This window comes from Aethalodelphis obliquidens, unplaced genomic scaffold (assembly GCF_003676395.1).
Source record: "Aethalodelphis obliquidens isolate GAN/ISIS:26980383/991018 unplaced genomic scaffold, ASM367639v1 scaffold12, whole genome shotgun sequence".
Lineage (NCBI taxonomy): Eukaryota > Metazoa > Chordata > Mammalia > Artiodactyla > Delphinidae > Aethalodelphis > Aethalodelphis obliquidens.
The window spans coordinates 17,412,726-17,436,320 of NW_020837956.1; the positions used below are offsets into that span (position 1 = coordinate 17,412,726).

The window sequence follows — 23,595 nt, forward strand, 5'->3', positions numbered from 1 at the left end:
ACACTTCAGACCTAGGGACACATACAGACTGAAAGTGAGGGACTGGAAAAAGATATTCCATGCAAATGGAAATCAAAGAAAGCTGGAGTAGCAATACTCATATCAGATAAAATAGACTTTAAAATAAAGAATGTTACAAGAGACAAGGAAGGACACTACATAATGGTCAAGGGATCAATCCAAGAAGAAGATATAACAATTATAAATATATATGCACCCAACACAGGAGCACTTCAATACATAAGGCAACTGCTAACAGCTGTAAAAGAGGAAATCGACAGTAACACAATAATAGTGGGGGACTTTAACACCTCAATTACTCCTATGGACAGATCATCCAAAATGAAAATAAATAAGGAAACAGAAGCTTTAAATGACACAATAGACCAGATAGATTTAGTTGATATTTATAGGACATTCAATCCAAAAACAGCAGATTACACTTTCTTCTCAAGTGTGCACGGAACATTCTCCAGGATAGATCACATCTTGGGTCATAAATCAAGCCTCAGTAAATTGAAGAAAACTGAAATCATATCAAGCATCTTTTCTGACCACAACGCTATGAGATTAGAAATGAATTACAGGGGAAAAAAACGTAAAACACACAAACACATGGAGGCTAAACACTATGTTACTAAATAACCAAGAGATCACTGAAGAAATCAAAGAGAAAATAAAAAAATACCCGGAGAAAAATGACAATGAAAACAAGACAATCCAAAACCTACGGGATGCAGCAAAAGCAGTTCTAAGAGGGAATTTTATAGCTATACAAGCCTACCTTAAGAAACAAGAAAAATCTCAAATAAACAATCTAACCTCACACCTAAAGGAACTAGAGAAAGAAGAACAAACAAAACCCAAAGTTAGCAGAAGGAAAGAAATCATAAAGATCAGAGCAGAAATAAATGAAATAGAAACAAAGAAAACAATAGCAAAGATCAGTAAAACTAAAAGCTGGTTCTTTGAGAAGATAAACAGAATTGATAAACCATTAGCAAGACTCATCAAGAAAAAGAGGGAGAAGACTCAAGTCAATAAAATTAGAAATGAAAAAGGAAAAGTTACAACAGGAACTGCAGAAATACAAAGCATCCTAAGAGACTACTACCAGCAACTCTATGCCAATAAAATGGACAACCTGGAAGAAATGGCCAAATTCTTAGAAAGGTATAGCCTTCCAAGACTGAACCAGGAAGAAACAGAAAATATGAACAATCCAATCACAAGTAATGAAATTGTGATTAAAAATCTTCCAGCAAACAAAAGTCCAGGACCAGATGGCTTCACAGGTGAATTCTATCAAACATCTAGAGAATAGCTAACACCCACCCTTCTCAAACTCTTCCAAAAAATTGCAGAGGAAGGAACACTCCCAAACTCATTCTACGAGGCCACCATCACCCTGATACCAAAACCAGACAAAGATACTACAAAAAAAGAAAATTACAGACCAATATCACTGATAAATATAGATGCAAAACTCCTCAGCAAAATACAAGCAAACAGAATCCAACAACACATTAAAAGGATCATACACCATGATCAAGTGGGATTTATCCCAGGGATGCAAGGATTCTTCAATACATGCAAATCAATCAATGTAATACACCACATTAACAAACTGAAGAATAAAAACCATATGATCATCTCAATAGATGCAGAAAACGCTTTTGACAAAATTCAACACCCATTTATGATAAAAACTCTCCAGAAAGTGGGCATAGAGGGAACCTACCTCAACATAATAAAGGCCATATACAACAAACCCACAGCAAACATCATTCTCAATGGTGAAAAACTGAAAGCATTTCCTCTAAGATCAGGAATAAGACAAGGATGTCCACTCTCACCACTATTATTCAACACAGTTTTGGAAGTCCTAGCCACAGCAATCAGAGAAGAAAAAGAAATAAAAGGAATCCAAATCAGAAAAGAAGAAATAAAGCTGTCACTGTTTGCAGATGACATGATACTGTACATAGAGAATCCTAAAGATGCTACCAGAAAACTCCTAGAGATAATCAATGAATTTGGTAAAGTTGCAGGATACAAAATTAATGCACAGAAATCTCTTGCATTCCTATAAACTAATGATGAAAAATCTGAAAGAGAAATTAAGGAAACACTCCCATTTACCACTGCAACAAAAAGAATAAAATACCTAGGAATAAACCTTCCTAGGGAGACAAAAGACCTGTATGCAGAAAACTATAAGACACTGATGAAAGAAATTAAAGATGATACCAACAGATGGAGAGATATACCATGTTCTTGGATTGGAAGAATCAATATTGTGAAATGACTATACTACCCAAAGCAATCTACAGATTCAATGCAATCCCTATCAAATTACCAATGGCATTTTTTACGGAACTAGAACAAAAAATCTTAAAATTTGTATGGAGACACAAAAGACCCCGAATAGCCAAAGCAGTCTTGAGGGAAAAAAACAGAGCTGGAGGAATCAGACTCCCTGACTTCGGACTATACCACAAAGCTACAGTAATCAAGATAATATGGTACTGGCACAAAAACAGAAACATAGATCAATGGAACAAGATCGAAAGCCCAGAGGTAAACCCAGGCACCTACGGTCAACTAATCTATGACAAAGGAGGCAAGGATATACAATTGAGAAAAGACAGTCTCTTCAACAAGTGGTGCTGGGAAAACTGGACAGCTACATGTAAAAGAATGAAATTAGAACACTCCCTAACACCATACACAAAAATAAACTCAAAATGGATTAGAGACCTAAATGTAAGACCGGACACTATAAAACTCCTAGAGGAAAACATAGGAAGAACACTCTTTGACATAAATCACAGCAAGATCTTTTTTGACCCACCTCCTACAGTAATGGAAATAAAAACAAAAATAAACAAATGGGACCTAATGAAACTTAAAAGCTTTTGCACAGCAAAGAAAACCATAAAGACAAAAAGACAACCCTCAGAATGCAAGAAAATATTTGCAGATGAGTCAACGGACAAAGGCTTAATCTCCAAAATATATAAACAGCTCATGCAGCTCAATATTAAAGAAACAAACAACCCAATCCAAAAATGGGCAGAAGACTAAACAGACATTTCTCCAAAGAAGACATACAGATGGCCAAGAAGCACATGAAAAGCTGCTCAACATCACTAATTATTAGAGAAATGCAAATCAAAAGTACAATAAGGTATCATCTCACACCAGTTAGAATGGGTTTCATCAGAAAATCTACAGACAACAAATGCTGGAGAGGGTATGGAGAAAATGGAATCTCTTGCACTGTTGGTGTGAATGTAAACTGATACAGCCACTATGGAGAACAGTAAGGAGGTTCCTTTTAAAACTAAAAATAGAATTACTATATGATCCAGCAATCCCACTACTGGGCATATACCCTGAGAAAACCATAATTCAGAAAGACACATGCACTCCAATGTTCAGTGCAGCCCTATTTACAATATCCAATAGCCAGGTCATGGAAGCAACCTAAATGCCCATCGACAGATGAATGGATAAAGAAGGTGTGGCACATATATACACTGGAATATTACTCAGCCATGAAAAGGAACGAAATTGGGTCATTTTTAGAGATGTGGATGCATCTAGAGACTGTCATACAGAGTGAAGTAAGTCAGAAAGAGAAAAACAAATATCGTATATTAACGCATAAATGTGGAACCTAGAAAAATGGCACAGATGAACCGGTTTGCAGGGCAGAAATTGAGACACAGGTGTAGAGCACAAACATACGGACACCAAGTGGGGAAAGCAGTGGGGGCGTGGGGGGGGTGATGAATTGGGAGATTGGGATTGACATGTATACCCTGATGTGTATAAAATTGATGACTAATAAGAACCTGCTGTATAATAAAATAAATAAAATGCAAAAATTTAAAAAACAAAAGAAAAGAAACAAAAAAAAACAAATGAATTTCTCCTATGTGAATCATTCACCACATTTTCAGAGAAAGCCCGTCTCTCATTGCAAGGCATATCTTATTAGAAATCCAGAAGAAATGTGCTAACTTTATAATCCAATATTGAGCTATTTCAAGTCAGAAAGAAAAATCTACCCTGTCCATCGATCAATGTGATAAAGCTCCTCAAAAAGTTCCCACAACCTCTGGCTGCAGATAGGGGACGCTCTAACCCCACATGTCCCTTCTATGATTCAGCAAATGTATGACCCACCTAGAGGTGTCCAAACAGAACAAGGAAGGTTCTGGCAACTGGGTCCTGTGAGTATCAACTGAAGAAAGTAGAGATAATAAGACAGATGGCAGAGTTCAGATATGTTAAACAAACTTGCTGTTTGAAGTTAGCTGCATGGTGAAGGTATTAGCAGGACTAAAGGTTGCAAATCACAGGAAGAAAGGATTCAGCTCATTAAGCAGGAGACCTTTTCAACAGTTAATAATCCTCAACAATGGAAGAGGTCAATATCTTCCCTGGGAATGGAGGCTGGAGGACCATCTCTCAGGAATGCTCAGGGTATGAAGTAGATGACTCTTAGGGTTTCTGCCAGGTCTAGGGTTCCATGCTCAGTATACACTGACAGGTTGCATTACTTGATTTAGGAAATGCAAATTACTACACACTAGAGAAACCCCAAGTACTTCTGTTGCTCTCACGTCTCTACAGGACTGTGTCTGGGCAGATGCATTCCTACCCATCTCCTGTGTCTCACACCTCGTCCCTCAAGTCAACATCACCAGAGATGCTCACCCCAACCTGAGAGGTGAGGACTTATGCAAACTAGAGAGAAAAGGGAAAAACAAATAGAGCTACTCCCAGTCCTAATCACCATGATTCTTAAAAGATTGGGTGCATGAAAATAATTCGACCTTTCCTATCTGCATACCTGTATTAGCACTATATATCAGAAGGTAAGACTATTTAAAAATCATTACAATTACTCCTTGAATGTTCATGGTTTGACTTTTACAACAAAAAATTATTGCAAGCAATGGTGTAAAAGCCTTTGTTAAACACTGTTAAGAATTAACAGACTGCAAGACACTACTTTTCTAAATCTTGACCTGATTGAGAACACTTATCTGCAGACTTATCTGAAAAACTTACCTTGCAAATCCTCAGTTTTAAAACACCATACCACTTTCCTGATACTCAAAATAAAGCTGTGATGACAACGGGTTTTAGATCTCCCTATAAATATATGAGCTGGAATGATAAGTTTTCAACTTATCATGGCTTATATTTTTTGTCAATTAAAATCTCACCACTGGAGTTGCTTCAGAGATGAACAATTGCTTGAAGAGATTGTGATAAACATTGGAGTGTGGTTTCAAGAGATTCAATTTTCATACCTTAAGATTACTGGTACCTATAATATCCTCATTTCAAGAACGTTTGCTACACTGGGCCAGTGGATCTTCTCCAAGGAAGATTCAGCCTTGGGAAAAAGGAAGGAGTACTGGATTGGAATCATTACAGCTGGATCTAAACCCCAGCTCTCTCTGACGAGATGTTCCACAGATTATCCAGCCTCTCCTGACCAGTACTGAGACAATGGGACAGTAATCCCAACTTCAAAGGATTGTGGTGAGATTAAATGATACATGTCCAAGCATGGTTGACCTTACCCCATCAGCCGCTGTGCAGGGACTAAAAGAAGGTGATCTTTTGGGGTGTGTTCTGCACCAGGACATAGTGTTTGGCAAGCAGAGCATGGGCTGGACCTGCACCGTCCTCCTCAGCTTATATCTTGTGTGGGTGCAACCTATCAAGTGGTACAGTGCTGGCCAATTTGTTAGGCTCTCAGGATACATTTCTTAAAAGGGTTCAGATATTTCAGTAGTAGAAGGGTCACTTCATGAAGATGGCCACCATGTCAAGGACCCACTACTTAAGACATTTAAAAATGTTAATAGTGAAGTACTCTTACAAATTATCCTTATCACATGTATGTAGCTCACTTTATTTTGTTATCAGGAACCATTATACACTGAAGTATAAAATACTCTGAGTTTGAATAAAGAACATTTTCTCAAAGAGATTAAGGCGCTAGAACCAAAGAAACAAATAAACAGAACCTAAAATGTTAAAGGAATACAGATTTTTAAAATGCTCCTAGAGATTGCATCAAAGTAAAACATGAAAGAAGAGAGGCTGATGCATTGCAACTCTTTCTTGCAAGAGTGTGCAGAGCTGTGTTTAGGCAAGAACTGAAACAAGGCAGTGACTCAACGGCTGGACTGGGGAGAGAGATTCCAAAGGGATGGAGCGGCTTTAACTAAGCCCAATACCTAATACAACTGGAAGAGACCCCAGGGCGAGGGCGGGGGAAGGACAGAGGAAGGCAGGCCAAATGCAAAGGAACAGCAAGCCAGTGGGGAAAGTCAGAGAATGAGGTGGAGCTAAGCCATGGAGAATTCTCCCAATGTGGGAGTCAATCTGTGGTTGGATATCAAAATTAATCAGGAGACAGGGAAAAGCAAAGGTAACCATTCCTTTTCCCAAAAGTTTTGGATTGCTTCCAGTGAGATATTTGACATCTTTGAAGCAGTGTGGCAAACGTGGAAATATTGATAAAGAGGAGGAAGAAGAGGAAGAAAAGAGTATGTTTTTATAAAAGTATAGTATTCTACATCTGGTACTTCCCCTCAAAAGTAAGTAAGAATTATTGGGATAGAGTACATCATTCATGGGGGGAAAAAGGGAAGAAATTATATTTAAGGTCAACATGATCAGTAATAGAGGACCAAAATATAAAATTGGATAATTATTAAAGGCCCGTGAGCTATACTTCTCCTCACATGACTAGCAGAAGGGGGTTTTTAAGTTCACCACAAATGATCTCTTTCCCAACAAATGCTGTCCCAGTAAGAGAGGTCCCAACACAAAACAAACTCCCAGGCATCTCCATGTTTGGCAGAATTAGTGCTTTATGACTGTGAAATTGACCTTCCCACACAATTCTACCCCTGTGGGTCCAGTGAAAAGCAGTGTAAAGATGACCCGTAACTGAATAAATGACAGGAGCATAGTCTTTGAAGTTGGACAAACGTGGGTCCAAATCCTCACTTTACCCATCATCACCTACATGGCCATGGGCAAAACTCTCAACCTCTCTCTGCCTATTTTCTCTATAAAATGGGACTAAAAATGTCCATTTTCACAGACCTCTCAAAACTTAGACAATACATAGAGGCAGATTCTACATGAGACAGCCACACGTCCAGACATGCATGCCTCACAGTCAATATTAGACCCCTTCCTCTGGGTCCCTCATTTAAACATCCGGGCTTATTTAACAAATGACAAAGTAATCTAACAGTTACTCAATATAATACAGTGTCCCAGATTCAACTTACAGAGAAAAGATGTATAAAAAAAATAATAAGTTAGCTCTAGATATTTAAGAAGAAACACGATATTCTTAAGATTTTGCTAAAAATGTTCAGGTTTTCACAAAAGTGCTCTGACCGGTAGAAAATGGTCAGGGAGTAAATGCTGTGGAGAGTTTGTGATTATCTGGATTTCATTTTTATTCTACTCAAGAAGGACAACATGGTATCACAATAAGTCAACCACTTAATATCAATGTTCAAGCAGCAGATGATTTCACTTTGGGGACATCAAGATCCTTCTTGTCATATGCCATGTCTTGGTGCCGGAGGACCAAGACCATGAAGCCAAAATAGTGAAGCCTACTCTGCATCTACTCCCAAGCATACATGGTGCAATCACAAGACACCGAAGAACATGGAACTCCCTAAAACATGTCCCAGCGAATGTATCTGTTCTTTCACGTTCAGCTAGTATTATGGACTGAATGTTGGTGTGCCCCTCCATGCAAATTCACATCTAACCCCTAACAGGATGATATTAGGAGGTAAGGCCTTTGGGAGGTAATTAGGTTTAGATGAGGTCATGAGGGTGGGGCTCTTGTGATAGGATTAGTGTCCTTATAAGGAGAGGAAGACAGACCAGAGCCCTTTCTCTCTCTGCCGTCTGAAGACAGTGACAAGGTGGCCATCTACAAACCAGGAAGAGAGCCTGACCAGGAACTGAATCTCTCAACATCTTGATCTTAGACTTCCAATCTCCAGAACTATGAGAATAAATTTTGGTTGTTTCAGTCACCCAGTCTATAGTATTTTTCATGGCAGCCCAAGCTGACTTATACAGACAGCAATGGTTTCTTGTGAATCCTCCACACCCAGGAGAAATGACCTAAGAGCCTGGATGGAACAGTAGAAACAATATTGGAGTAGGAAGCAGAAAGCCTCAGTCTTGGCCCTTACCTACCATAAACTCAAAACAAGACGTGAAGCAAATTTATTTATCTCTGGACTTTAGCTTCCTCACCAATCAAATTTTAAGGATAGACTAATTGCAAATATTCGTTGATGCACCTAGATTCTATGATTTTATGAAGACTCTAGAGCAGGGGTGAGGGTAACCTGTGAAGCTCCATGTTCCTTAAATGTTCCCTGCCTGCCAGGTTGATACACTAGATTCCCTGCTGCCACATGCTTCCTAGTCCTAACATCATACCATGACCTGGACCAACTTGATCAGTGATAACCAGAATGGGCCTCCTCTCTTGGACCCTGCTTCATACCCTCTCCCTTTTCTGCTAGTCAGTATTCACAGAAAAAAGGGCAGCTCTTTCTAAAAACAGTCATGGCTTTTAAATGGCTCCTTTCTAAATTATAAGAATTATAATGAATAGATGATTACCAATAGGCAAAATATCAGAAATTATTCAAGACAGTCATGGAGACACAGATTTTCCATGCCTTGAGCGATGACTCATTTTAAAGTCACATTATGGTTGATCAACCCACTCTGCACAGGTGTCCCATAAATTATTCCAAGTGTGCAACTGCCATGCTCACCTCTACCCCCACCCAGAAGCACCTTATTCCAAGGTTCTGGCACAAAGCCTTGAGGTATTCTGGCAAACAGAAGCTACACCCTCAGTTCTCTGAATCTGGTTGAGGAATGTGAATCCCATTTTTTGAAAATCTGGGATTTCTCATAAAAACCAGAATGAGGACCCTTATGGGGAAAGTTCTCCCTGTATGTAATGTAACAATTAATCCAAACTTCTGTCACAGGGCCTCTTTGTTTCTATTAATCTTTTCGCTGTGATATAAACACATCTCCACTTTGGCAAAATGACTTCTGCCCATCTTCCGAGCAAAACAGTCCTCCAGCCTGTGGACCAACTATGGCTCCAAATCAAACTAGAAAACCTCATGAGAACTCTTCAGCGTCCATATACCAGAACATTAAATATGTTCATGTCTATGTGCCAATGAGAAAAAAGGTCCAAATCTCTGAACCCTATCACTAATGTAACTATAGCAACATATTTGATCAACTTGTTCTAAACGCCTGTTGTCATAAAGGAGAATATTGTACGATGGAGCACTGGCAGGGTAACAGGCATTGTCTCATAAGAAGAAGAGGAAAACGCTTAAATACTTCCAGATTTTCTAAAAGAACTTGTAAAAAATTTGCTTTGGCTTGAGCAGAACATTCTTTACAGGCAAGATTTTTTTTGTTGTTTTTGTTTTGTTTTTTTAAAGTCCGCCCAGCTTTCTTTTATTAGAGTAATTAAAACAATGTTAGGCATGTGGTGTATCTGATACAACCATAATCCTCTGATATTTCAGGGTATTGATTTTACAAAGTATCTACTGTGACTAGGGCATTAACTGTTGGAAATGTATCCACATTGATTTCTGACAGTGTATTTGTTTAAAGCCTGCTGAAGCCAAACCATGGGCTTCAAGGAATTCCAGACAACTACTTTAGTTTTATGAAACAGTATTTTTAAAGTTACACTAAGGCAAAAATGGTTTTAAAGTAACATAAAAGGAGAAAAATTTCTTAAGCATGAAACGTATGATTCTACTTGACATCTTTTCTAAATAAACGATCAAATTTGGGCTGCCTATTTTCTCCACCTCTACAATGATTTGAGTATTTCAACAGTCAAGTCTAGCAAGCTATGATGTCTGTGTCTTGCTATTCTTAAATTGCAAAAAGAATTATGTTTTTTCATGATTATATCCCAACATCATAATTCCTGTTAGCCTTTCCTTGCAGCAAAACACAAATAACATCATAAATCCTAGTACTAGCTGGTACAAACATGAAATTTATCCAAACTTCCATTACCAAGGATATTTCCTTTATAAAGTTAGACTCAAGATGAGGGAGGAAATAAAGACAGGCATGTAGGCATGGCATGGTTATTACTACAGCAATCAGATCACTCACAAATGATGAACATAAGGCCTATTCTCCCCAACGCTTATTTCTAGAATTGTATTGAGAGAAATTCTTTCTATGAAGCTTCATTGCTTGTCAGTTTCATTTTTGTTTACATAGAGATACTGAAAGGAACAAAAACCCATTTGAGGCCTCATAACACTATGTCAGCTGTAACACGTGCCTCACTTGGTTAAGCTTTCAGTTTTTCGGTATCTCATCCAAGTACACAGAACTCAAAACTAATAATTACCTGTGGTTTGGTCGCAAGTAGTATAGAAAAACTGAACGCCACAAGCCATATTAGTAAGTTTCTTCAATTCCCTGTGAGCAGGGAACCATGTCTGTCTTGACCACTGCTCTGCCACTTGTGGTGGGAACATTTACTGCTCACCAAAGAACCACTTGCTTCCCCACATGCTCTGGTCCCTTACTCCGTTAGTCAGCTTGGGCTGCCATTACGAAACTCCAGAGACTGGGTGGCTTCAACAACATTTATTTTCTCTCCCAGTTCTGGAGTGTCAAAACCCAAAATCAAGGTGCTAGCACGGCCAGTTCTGGTGAGGACTCTCTTCCTGGCTTATAAGAGGCTGCCATCTTGCTATGTCCTCACATGATGAAGAAAGGGAGCTCTCTGGTATCTCTTATTACAAGAACACTAATCCTATCGTATCAGGGCCCCACCCTTATGACTTTATTTAATCTTAATTACTTCCTTACAGACTATCTCCAATTACAGTCACATTGGGGGTAAAGACTTCTCTTGCTGTCAGAATTGAGAGGTCATTTTTCCATACAGCACAGCAGTAACATGGTGGAAACCACCATCAGCCTGAGTCCCTGAGAGATGTGTAGCACAGAGCCCTCCTGCTCACCTGTTAGACATATAGTGCATACAAAGCGTAAGCTTTTGTAATGTTTATTACTGCAGCAAAACCTAACCTACACTGACTAATACTAATATACTTACTGACAACTCACCTGTGCCCAGTACTGAGCTCAGTCTGTAAGTGGCCCTGTCCTCATGCAAAGCACAAGCTTGTGGGGAAGAGAAGAGAGGCACAAAATCATCAACTTTAAAACAACTAAATTCAAAATGGTCTGATTGGATTCTACATGCAGTAAAAGGTCGGGAGGAGAGAGCAATGTGCACTGAAGGATTGAAATGCTTTTTAGAGGAGCAAACACTTGAGTCTCTGAAGTCGGGGTGGATTTGAAAGATCTTTCTAGGTACTGACTGTATTCGAGGTTTGTACAGTTTGCTTTGTCCACAGATCCTGTGCATATGTAAGTATCAGTGGTGCCTAAGATTGCAGAAAAGAAGAGAGACATCAAAATCATCACAGTCAGAGGACTGCATGACTAAAAGAGGCCTTGGTAGTCTTCTCAGCCAAACCAGTTATTTGAAAAATAAAGAAACCAAGGGCCAGAGATATGGTGAGTTTGCCAAAGTGGAAAAAGAGCTACTATTTTGGAAATACCAACACAAGCTAGTCCCCTTACCTCTCTGAGCCTCAAGTTTCACTTAAGTAAATGGGAGACAAGAATACCTACTTTTCCTTGTTATGAGGTTGTTTTGAAGGTCAGGTAAGGCCATACATGTGAATGTTCTCTATCAACTATTTTATAAAAATACACGGCCTTACTAAGATGCCTGCCCCAAAGCCACAGAGCCGTCAGACCATTTTCTCAACTCCATCAAAGCTGTCCATTGCTGTCTTTGTTCAAAATATTGCTGTCTTTGTTCAAAATATTTAGAACTCCTCTCTCCGGATTTCAGAATTCTCTTCAGGGCTGAATACATGTTATTTTAAATGCCCTCAATGGTGGTATTCAGCCCACGAGAGGCCGAACTGAGCATCAGAAGCTTTCGGATTCATTGAGAATACATTAAATGGGTGAGCTGCAGAAAATCGAAGACTAGTTTTCATGTGCAGCTTGTTAACTGGTTCTGAAACACTTCCTTCAAAACCAGTTTCCAAACTGCACAACAGCAGTATCACTCGAGTAAATGCACAGTCTCAAAGAGAGATCTTGTTAAAACAATATCCAATTTCATATATAAATTCTTTTTTTTTTTGCAGTACGCGGGCCTCTCACTGTTGTGGCCTCTCCCGTTGCAGAGCACAGGCTCCGGACGCGCAGGCTCAGCGGCCATGGCTCACGGGCCCAGCCACTCCGCGGCATGTGGGATCTTCCCGGACCAGGGCACGAACCCCTGTCCCCTGCATCGGCAGGCAGACTCTCAACCACTGCGCCACCAGGGAAGCCCTATAAATTCTTTTATATACAAAAGGAGAAAAAATGGAATGAGGATGAGGAATAAAAATACAGTATTTATCATCATTGTGGGGGAAGGTACAGGGCAGAGTTGGGGAATCCTTTTATTGTCTTTCAACAAAGGGTAATGTTGCTTTTTTCACTACAACTTTGTGGGTCAGGTTCTGAAGAACTGTGTTGTTTTGTTTTTTAGCAAATCAGATGATTCCACTTCATTTTAGCAAATCTCAATTCCAAGGGGTAATGCAGACAAAGCCAAGAAACAACATCAGATCCTAGAAATACCAGCTTTGACTCTTCACACATTTTTTAATGTACAGAGCCTAAACCAGCCATCAGTTCAAGTCACGGGCTCTTAAAACCACTTCCAACGTGCTCAGAACTGTCATCTTCAAATGTAATGATCACAAAATCTTGCCACTTTGTCAACATCAGAAGTGACACAACATGCATCCACTCTGAACTGCCCCATGATTATTTACAATGTCTACTCCTCTGAAAAAACAGGAGTCTAGTTAATAGGTATATTATTTCAGTGAGCCTTAGAGGTATAAAATATGGAAATTTGATATTCCATGTCATGATAAAGGCATTTTCACTGCCTTTATCATAAATAAAATGAAAAACATCTGAGCGGACTGAAGAAACACAAACTTGCTTGTCTATTAAACAGGTCAGGGTAAGTGAACACCTGAAGCTGACAGCCTCTTTGGTGCCCAGAAGACATCGGCCTGGGTAAAGACTCGATATTAGGCAGTAGGAAGGGTAATGTCTGGGTCATCACCCATTCTCTTAAGTACTCTACTTCAGTTCTAAGAATCTATATTTTGATTATCCTAATGTCTCAGTCCTACATTCTCAATCCAAGTAAAACCAGCGGTTCTAACCGCCACTGGCAGAAGCCCAGTGACATGGAGACATGTTCTCTTTCATGTGCAGTGTGTTTCCCCTTTGGGTCTTATCCCTGTCTTTATTGATCTTTTCAACTCCAAGGAAGAGGGCCCCTGCACAAAGTCCATCTGGCAGAGGCAGTTGGAAAGACCAATCGACACTGCAGAGGTCCAAGACCTATCACTGCGATGCATGTGACACCTTCTGCTGTTGATACAGGTAAGGTTTGGCAAGGATGGCCATTTTACAGTTGCTGGGGACAACCAGGCTCCCTAACAGTCAAATATTTCTTAGATTATGCCAAAGGGCTATTTGAGTAGGATACTGAAGTAAACCCCAGATGGCATAGGAAGTGCCTGGTGTCTATGACTTATTCCACCTGAAGGAGGCCAAACTTCAGTAAATGCAATCAGCACACCCCCACAGGTCTCTGCTCCTGGAGAAGGCAGATGTCTGGTGGCTCTGGCCCTGCCTTCCCTCATCACTGTCCAGCAGCCCCTCTGCAAGAAGGCCAAGTTCACCCGGAGGGCTCTGACCCCAAGAGCATGTGGCCTGGGGAAATGGGGAAGAGAAGAGAGCCACATACACACCTGTACCCACTGTTGATCCAGCCTGGATGACTCAGTTCTCCTTCCCACATAAGGGATAACACAGATACAAGAGGCCAACAAGAGCCTTTGGGAAAATGTTTTATAGTTATTCTTTATTTAGACTTCTCATCTATTTATGTAGTTTATGGACTCAATTTAGGGAATTAACCAGAGTGAAAGTGTTACAACCATGCTGGCATTATCCCCCCATCAGGTTAAATTGGTACTTCATCACAGCTTCAGGCCTCACCCCAGAAATGCTCATCATCAGGGCAGAGAAGAGTCTGAGGAAATCAAAGAAGAGGTTTCTAAGCAGAACTTCATGTCCTTGATCCCTTAATTGAGCACTAAATTCCTTTTCCATCACTGAGAAGAGATTTGCAAAGTCTGCAGCCCATATCTACAGCTACATCTCTACTTATCCATCTCTGTTTTTTCTGCCGTGTGGAACTGACAGGCATCTGTTTCTCTACTTTCTCATTGGCTTCTGTGTGGTAGAAACCAGGAAATATTTTTCTTCAAAGTCCTGTGACTTTTTTAAAAAGTACTTTCAGCCATGTAGTTCAGTTACTTTTCCACTTCAGTGAGTTCACACTTTCCTGTTAATTTCTCCATGATGCTTATTTTTTTTAAAGTTTTTTTAAACAAAAGCAAAGTGCATCTGCTTGGCCCTTCAGAATTGTGTGTGTGTGTAAGTTCGTTCCAGTGTTAAGGTTTAGAGCTTGAGGATGTTATTGAATTTGTCTGCCAAAAGAGACCAATCTCCAATTAAAGAATCTTTTTCTCCAGTGGCCCATTCTGTTTCTATTCTTCCTGTCCAAAAAGAACTGTTGGAACAACTTCTGGAACCTCTAAGAGGATCCCAAACTGTTCTCATGTCATTTTAACTCAATTTTTGTCCCGGGGCTTAAAATTTATATGACCAGTAATTAAAGGAAAGAAAGGTTTTTCCAACGATATCAGGATTTCACATCAAGAAGTGGTCCTTTTCTTCCTAATCCACATAAAGCTTGTTTTCTTCTATAGAATATATATTAGAGAATTTAATCTTAGAGTGTTTCTTATGGTTTTGTAAATTAAACTGTATTTTTTAATTGAAGTACAGTTGCTGTATAATATTACATGTTACAGATATACAATATAATGGTACACAAGTTTTCAAGTTTATACTCCATTTATAGTTATTGTAAAATATTGTCTATGTTTGCCATGTTGTACAGTATATCCTTATAGATTATTTTATACCTTATAGTTTGTACATCTTGTACCCATGGGTTTTTTTTAATCATTATGGGGATTTTATGGTTGCCAACTATGAAAGTGGGTTTGTATGTTATTTGATTATCTTTATCCGTGCTAGAGTGCTGTACTAAAAATACCCTCTCTCTTCTGTTTACATCTACTTCAGGTTTTCTAGTATTTCTATCCTTATTTAACTCAGGTATTTATACATGGAATTTGCTGCTCTTTTGGCACTTGCAATCGGAAAATCTTGAGGCACTTGAATTTTTGTCTCATCTTGTAACTCCTGTCTAATTAAGGGGCATGTTTCCACAATGAACAAAAAGCATATGATTTCACAAGGCAGCAATGGCACACCCAACATGGAAGCTGGACTCTGAACCCTACCTCTCACACAAGGTCTTTTCATACCATCTGACATCATTAGGTCACTGTAAACATTTATTTCCAGTAATTGGGCAATAAATAAAACATGTTTGAAACAACCAAACAATCAGATGCCAAATAAATCTCGAATTTAGTCACTGTTAACAGAACCAGTTTAAAATAAAGGGCACCCTTGCACAATGGAAAAAGTGTACACATTCGATGACCCTGTGGTGCAAAAATAGATTTGAGGGGTATTTTTCTGAAATTTGGCCTCTCCCTAGAGATGAAAACTTGACTGGAAATGTTGAAGTTTTAAGCACATGAAAACATGAGATTATACTGAAAGTAGTTGGTAATTATAACCCCTAGAAATGTACTTCTAATTTGCTCTATACATTGAGCAAAATCTCAGAAATGTTTTCAAATATATATGGCATACCACTGTTTACTGCAGATAGCACAGATACTTATCTCTGCCAAAATTATGACTTTTCAGCTACTTCAAACTTGATTTACATTCAAGAAACCAATTCCTCTTAGCCACCCTGTACGTTCTATTAGATTAATTTCTATTCTTCTAATACTTTAAAGTGAATTTAGTGATGCCTGTACCCAGCCTGATTCACACAGAAATCAACAGTTTATATAATCTTAAGAACAAGAAATTATTTTTAGGACTCTGAAAGATGAAACATCACTTTCTACAATAGGAAAGGTATTTCCCCCTTTATCTTGACACTTTCCATCAAGGTGAAAACACTTTAGATATTTCCAATCCCATTATTCCTCCTCGTTCCACTTTATAATCCAAGCCGAAACAATCTCTGTTCTTATTAATTTAACTATCATCACTAAGTCTAGTCACTGACCACTGAGTTTTCTCCATTAATCCTCTCTCACTTCATCTCTAAAACAGCACTGGACTCCATGATTGACATTTAAGAATACCTGATTCTTGACATCAATCAAAGATGGAACTGGTTAAAACAAAGGTGTAGCTACTCATCTTTACCTCACAATCCTCCCCTCCAAGGGTCAGTTAATCAATCAGAGAGCACATTTATCTGATTTCTGAAGCCAGGGAGTTCAGAATACTCCAACTCAGCACCATCTTTTTCTTCACAACAGCCCATAATCAAATCCTGATGCTGGATTCTTCACAAAAGCCTCTGCATTAATCTCTTCATCTTTAAATTTACTTCTTAGATTGGACCCTGATCATTTCACAGTTGGACTAAGGCCAACTTCTCTTCCCTGACCTCCTCACGTCTACCAGCCCCACGTCCACTCCCATCTCATTCAAAAGTTGAAACTTTTAAAATTTTCTAAAAGTTCATTAAATGTATTAAACTTAGAGCTTTTAAGTTCATCATAAAATTATTCTATTCATAAGTCTAGGAAATGTTCACATTTTCCTTCTTTTCCTCATAAGGAGTTTTCAAATATGCTGAGATAATTCAAAGAATAATACAGTGATCACTTGCTTTCCCACCTCTCAGAGTCAACAATTTTTACAATTTTGTTATATTTGTGTATAAAAGGCATTTGAAAGTAAATTACAGACATCATAGCATTCCTCACTCAAGAATAAGGACACTACCCTACATACCTCTAACACCATTATCACACCTAAGAAAATAATAGTTCCAAAATACCATCTAATATCCAGTCCGTATTTAAACTTCCTCAATTGTTCTTCAAATGTCTTTCAGAGCTGGGTTTTGATTTTTTTAAAACCAAGATATGATTAAGGCTCATATATTATATGTGCTATTGTCTCTCTTTAGTCTCTTTCTGAGGAAGTCAATCTTTATTTTTTAACGATATGAAGAAACCAAGCAATAATACCCTACATTATCATTCTTTCTGATGTGAGGGAGTATGATAGTTTGGGCTTGTTTCTTCACCCTCAGTATTCCCTATGAGCTGGAGGTTAGGTGTAAAGGATGGATTAGATTCAGCTCACACATTTTTGGCAAGAACACCTTTAAGGTGTTGCTCTACACCTCATACTGCATCCCATCAGGAGGCATATGATATCAGCTGTCCCCCTTTTAATGATTCTGAGTTTGATCACCCGATCAACGGGGCATCATGCGATTTTTACCTTGATACCAAGTCTTTTACTTTGCCTTATGCCTCAGGTTTAAAAGGCTTCACATCTGGGCCAAAGCCTGCCAGGAACTCTAAACTAATTTACTTCTCTGGTCTCTTCTGACACTTCTTCCTTACCTGTTTCTTGCAGTGTTCTCTCTCTTCTGTTTAATTTCTCCCCCACTTCTCTGTGAGCTTAGTTTCCTAACCAATCATCCATTTTCCTCCACCATCCAAGCAGTTCCTGAAATTCTATTCTATGAAGCTCCCATGAATTTAAATACACTGATCACAGTTCATGTTGGCTTTTCGACCTCAAGTTTACTGCCTCATTTTTAGAATGTGCCACAGAAACAAGGGCTTTTTCTACTAAATTTGTTTTGTATATGACCTCTAATGGCAATACATAAACAGAGGTGCTTACTGATGACTACGACATGAAGGTCTCAGTAGTTGTAATCTGCATCTAATAAGAGTTTTCTCACTGAGCAAAGCACTAGTGAGTATTTATGCAGTCGTTTCTGCCATTTATTTAAAATCCACCTGTACCTCCCTCTGTAACTACGTTTGCACACCAACCACAGCAAGAAGGCACAAATATTTCCAAACACCTTTGTAGGATACATCTTATATACTATTGACTATTTGCCAGTAATTTTTTTTTTAATGCTTGGATCATCCTAATTGCACAAATTGGACAATCATGGGCATTCAGCAATATTTCTCACCAACAGGAAAAGCAAATATCTTCTGAGAAGGTTTTCGCAAAACAGGTCTTATTTTGAAGCTGTGTATTAGTTACTACACATGCAAAATGAATTAAGAATTGAGATCACTGTCTGGATCATTCAGACCAAAAGTCAGAGAAGTATCCAGATAAGGCAAAAAAGTGTTCCACCGAGTATGGATTATTTGGGTAACTCCACCAACTATCCAATTCATGTGGAATTGTATAGTCCAGCTTAGGCCTAGAAGTAAATAATCTGCTTATATTCTTTCTAGTTAGCAATCATCTGCCTACGATTATATGTACAAGAATAACAAGTCTGTTGACATCTCATTTTCTTGCTTTTTACCATCTGTGTTCCAACTTGGAAACTAGGGAGAAGGATACTGGGCACAGAATTTTAAAAGGACCTGCTTTTTTCCTTTCTCATGACCAACCTAAGCTGAAATGACTAAACAATGCAAATGGCACCAAATTCATCCTCCTTCTCCAAGGCTTGTCTGGGGTAAACTGTGCAGCATACGAGGTTTACTTCAGCCCCGCTGCCCCTATAAAAACTTGCCCTTAACACAGTAATCCAGTCTTTACTTCTAAGCTAAATGTAAACTGATGATATTCCTTCTCCAAAAAGCATGTGTTTAAACCTGGTCTTCAACTGAGGAAGGAAAAGGTCCCTATTAAGTAGGCATTTCAGGCTCCGTAGGCAGACCAAGGTTGTGTGGGGCATCAAGCCTTCCCTGTCTTACTGAAGTTACGTGACATAAGCAATCACCTGCTCTCTTCTTATGTTTGACTCTATCAATAGGTAAGTGTCTTCTAAGCTAGTAGTTGCGTAGTTCTGTAACATTTGCAGAGCATGTCACATTACCTTGTCTAATCTTGACAAAGCCCCATATTCTTGTCTCCACTTTACAAATAAGGAAGCTGGTTCCCTGCCACCAAGTGCTGAGCCCATGGCTCTAACCAAGGTCTTATAACTCTACATGGCTGTTCTTTCCATTCTGGTCTACAAACCAATTTTACCTCCTCCCCTAGAAGAAAGGGGATGACCCAACCATGGACTTGCCCAGCACCTAAAAGTGTTCTCCAGGTTTCAAAAGCAAGAACGATTTATTCTACTCCCAACAGATATTTCACTCACACACAAACACACACACAATTTTCTGAATATTCAGGTAACAGCAGGAATAATAAATAGATCTCGCCTATTCTTCTCACAGGGGGTTCAAATCATAATCAGGTGACAGGAGAAGAACCATAGGACAAAGCTATGTCATTATCACGTAATTCCAAAGCAGGAAGCACCAAGTAACTGGGGTAGAGGAACCAGTAATTTTATGTTGCTTTTACTGTGCACATTCAATGATGAGTTTTAAAGAGAAGTCAGCCTCTCTCTCACTTTACGACATATAGACCTAAAGTTACACATAAATCCAATGATATTTAAAATGCACTTCAAACAACTCATGCATTGCCATTCTAGTTATAAATTTGTGTAAGAAAATAAAAGATGACAAATTATGGCAAACTTTTTCTGAAAAGGGCTTTGCAGACCATATTTTAGGCATTTCAGATCATACGACCTCATTGAAAGTATACCATCCTTCTGTCCATAGCATGAAAGCAGACATAGACAGTATGTAAATGATGGGTGTGGCTGTGCCCAATAAAGTTTTATTTACAGTAACAGGCCCACAGGTCAGTTTGCCAACCCCTTCTACAAAAAACTTATTTCTACCAAGTCTGTCTTTCCTACTACAATGAGACTATACCTAGAACACATCACTAAAATGGGCTGGGCAGTGTTGCTCACCTGCGACCCAATAGTCTCCTGGAAGCACCGGCCAAGCTGCGTCTTAGCAGCCACCGGATACACGTGAGGGATGACTTGCTGGTGGGAGTATGAGGAATGGACCGTCTGAGTCTTCTGGACAGGAAGCCCTTGGTAAGAGACTTGGGACTGGCCTGGTTGAGCTTCTTTTACCTTCTGGCCTGTTGGGCCATCAACTCTTGAAACCTGATGTATCTGGACTGAGGCCTCAGGAGGGTGCTTCACATGGATATTGACTATGTTAGGAGGAAATTTCACTAAAACAGATTGGGAAGAAAACTTATCAGTCATAAATAATTGATACGCACATCAGGACGAAAGCAAATGTTCATGCTAGTCAGCATGAAACTAAGTTTTATATACACACATATACTTAAGTACATATATATTATACCTGGGATAAATGATACATTTTTAGTGTGTATCTATTTTTGCTGCACAGCCATTAAAAAACTCTTGAGAGTAAAAGGGGACACTCAAAAATTAAACCTGAATTTATATACTTTAAAGAATAAAACTGCTTTTACAAAGAGAAATTTAAACTTCTCACAGTAACAGATCCATGAGACAAAAATTTTTTTCAGAGGAGTCATAAAACTACGAAATTTGTGCTACTTGTGGTCATACATTCTACCAAACAAGAGTAATAAAGACGCAAGAGTTTCATTATTTTTGAATTTCTCACAAAGTTTCCATTGTAGAGACTGTAGGATTTACAACACAATTTCACAAAGCATAGTTCTCTTACCCTTAAACCTGGTGTGTACGTACTTTCGTGCTTCCTGTGATACACACAAAATACCAAAGTGTGATATTTTACATCTCTATTTTCTTTCTCTGCAGCTTTCACACAGAATTTCATCTTCCGATGCTAAGATTCAGGTTTTAAAGAATAAGAGCCAGTAACACTTCTCTGACTCCTTTTTTAAACGTTGTGCATGTGTAAGAGGTGCCAGGTTGAAAAGAATGAATTAGTCATAGAATTTCTGAGCTCCAAGTGACCTAGTTTACCTTCCTCTACAGATGAATAAACTGAAGCCCAGGAAGGTGAGGTTACAGATTGTTTAGAACTAAAACCAAGAGCTCTTCGACTACAAAATAGACTTGGTGTTCATCAGCAGGTATTGTGTGATCTTCTAGTTTATTAATCCCATAAGGGCCAGAACACCATCTTGTTCATCTTTCCATTTCCCAGGACCTACCAGAACAGTGCCATGTATGTTTATCAGCTCTTGGTCCTGCATCACCAGAGAAAGATGGGCTCCATTTTCTTATTTCCTAGATACCATTCCCTACAGCCTAGAAAGCACTGGCACCATATACCTGGGCCCATATTCTGTTCCAATACCAGCCCTGCAGACACTTGGCTTCCGTATGGGTTTGGCATGTTAACAGAGCTCTGATGAACGGGCAAAATCAAAATAATCAGCTTACCTTTGACTCCTTGCTGGCTCGTCATGGTCAGAGGCAAAGTATGTGTTGAGTGGACGACATGTGTTCCCAACGCCTTGCCTGACTGCTGGGAATGCTGATAAAGTTTCGGCACGCCAGCACCATGGACCGGAATCTGACAAAGCTTCCCTGTGAAATTTGGAGGGCACTGGCATTTGTCCCTTGAACTGCATTGGCCTCCATTCATACATGGAAGATGGCAAATTACTGTAAAGGAAAAGAGAAAATGTGGAGAGTGGTTAGTTTCTCAAATGCCAAGTAACAATCAACCAACAAAACTCCCCCAAAGCACAGCCATCATATTCCCAATGACTTTAGAAATGGTAAACAAAGGAGTATACACTATGACAAAAATACTTCCTTTTTTTTTTTTTTTAACTATCTTTTTCTTTTCACCTTAAGTAAGTCATTTAGCTCTCCAATTGCTTGTGGTTGTTCACCCACAATGGTGGCAAGAATTCATGGGAAAAAATCTACATGTATATTTATACATATAATATATATATTACATATATTTATACATATAAAGCTACTTTATATATATAAAGTAGCCACTCAGCATATCTCTTGCATTCTATAATTACTGTGTTTTCCTATTTAATTACTGGTTTATTTACTGTCTCCCTAGATTATAAACTCTTTGGGGGAAAGGAATATGCCTAGTTTAATGACCTTTGTATCCTCAGCACCTAGAATAATGCCTGGCACACAGTGGACATTAAATATTTCCTCAAAGAATAAACAAATGAGAGTGCTAAAAATAATATCTGTTGAGAATTTTCTCTACGTAAGACACTGAAATAAGTGCTACCCAGAATAAGGGAGCAGAATAGTTTGAATCCTGCTTTACAGGAATTTGCAATCTCATTGGGATAACAAGACCACAGCGAAACCTAGAAGTAGCAGTGATTAATAGTTGGAAAGTTATTTAGAATACCAAAAGATAAAAGGACATGTTTGGGTGAAGAATTTTAAAAGGAGTTTTAAATCCTGGCTAAATTCAACTTCAGGCCAACCTATTTATCACGAATGAATTCTTCCTATCAGCCCTTGAACTGATCGGATTTCCAGCAGCTTAAAAAATAGCCCCTCAACTCCATTTTCTTCCAGCTTCTACTCTGCTTCAATCCTCTCCTCCATGACCAAACTTTCCAAAAGAATTGTCTGCTCACTTCTCCACTCACTACCAGCCAGCCAGGGTCACGTTGTGTTTCCCTTTCCCCACACCTCTCCTATGCTGAAACTCCTCTTACTCAGGTCACTAATGGTCTCCATGTTGCTAAATCCAATGGATGGATTTCAGTCTTCCCTTGGCGTCTGTGACATCTCAACCCATCTAGTTTGCTCTTTCCTCTTTGTTCACTGTATCTTAATATTCTTTGCAGACTCCACTCTTTCCTTACCCTTGAAACACTGATGTGCTTCAAGATTTGGTCTTAAAATCTTCTGCTTTACTAACTCCATACATTCTGATTTCAGCCTATCATATGATGATGTCACCCAAAACTACATTTCTTAGCCAAAGCTTTCTGCTGTGCTCCACACTGTCTACTACTGTTTATTTTCTGTAGATCTTCTACAGGTACCTCAAACTTACAATGTCCTAAATGGAACTTGATCATCTTCCCCTAACATCTCCATTCACTGAGAGACCCTTAACAGGAACCTGAGGGCTGCTCTAACCTTTCACCCACCCAAACATCCATCTCCAGGTCCTGCCTTCTAAACATTCATCAAATATTCCCACATCTTTCTCATCATAGAGATCCTGTTTCTCTCTGAAACATCATTCCCTACAATCTAGCTGCACTGACCTGGATTCAGTTCCTCAGTGGACAGGGCCTCTCACCCCTCTTTAAGCTTTATAT

General features: G+C 39.0%; 1 protein-coding gene across 13 annotated transcripts in view; it reads right to left on the bottom strand.

Annotated features, from left to right (window-relative positions):
- LTBP1 (latent transforming growth factor beta binding protein 1) overlaps positions 1 to 23,595 on the bottom strand; it is a 419,895-nt gene that overhangs the window by 185,829 nt on the left and 210,471 nt on the right. For all 13 annotated transcript variants that reach the window (XM_027113416.1, XM_027113415.1, XM_027113421.1 and 10 more), the window contains 2 exons: positions 21,710 to 21,934; positions 20,258 to 20,532 (listed from right to left, as the gene is read on the bottom strand). In XM_027113416.1, coding sequence (XP_026969217.1) covers positions 20,258 to 20,532; positions 21,710 to 21,934 — 500 coding nt within the window. The remainder of the gene's footprint in view (positions 1 to 20,257; positions 20,533 to 21,709; positions 21,935 to 23,595) is intronic.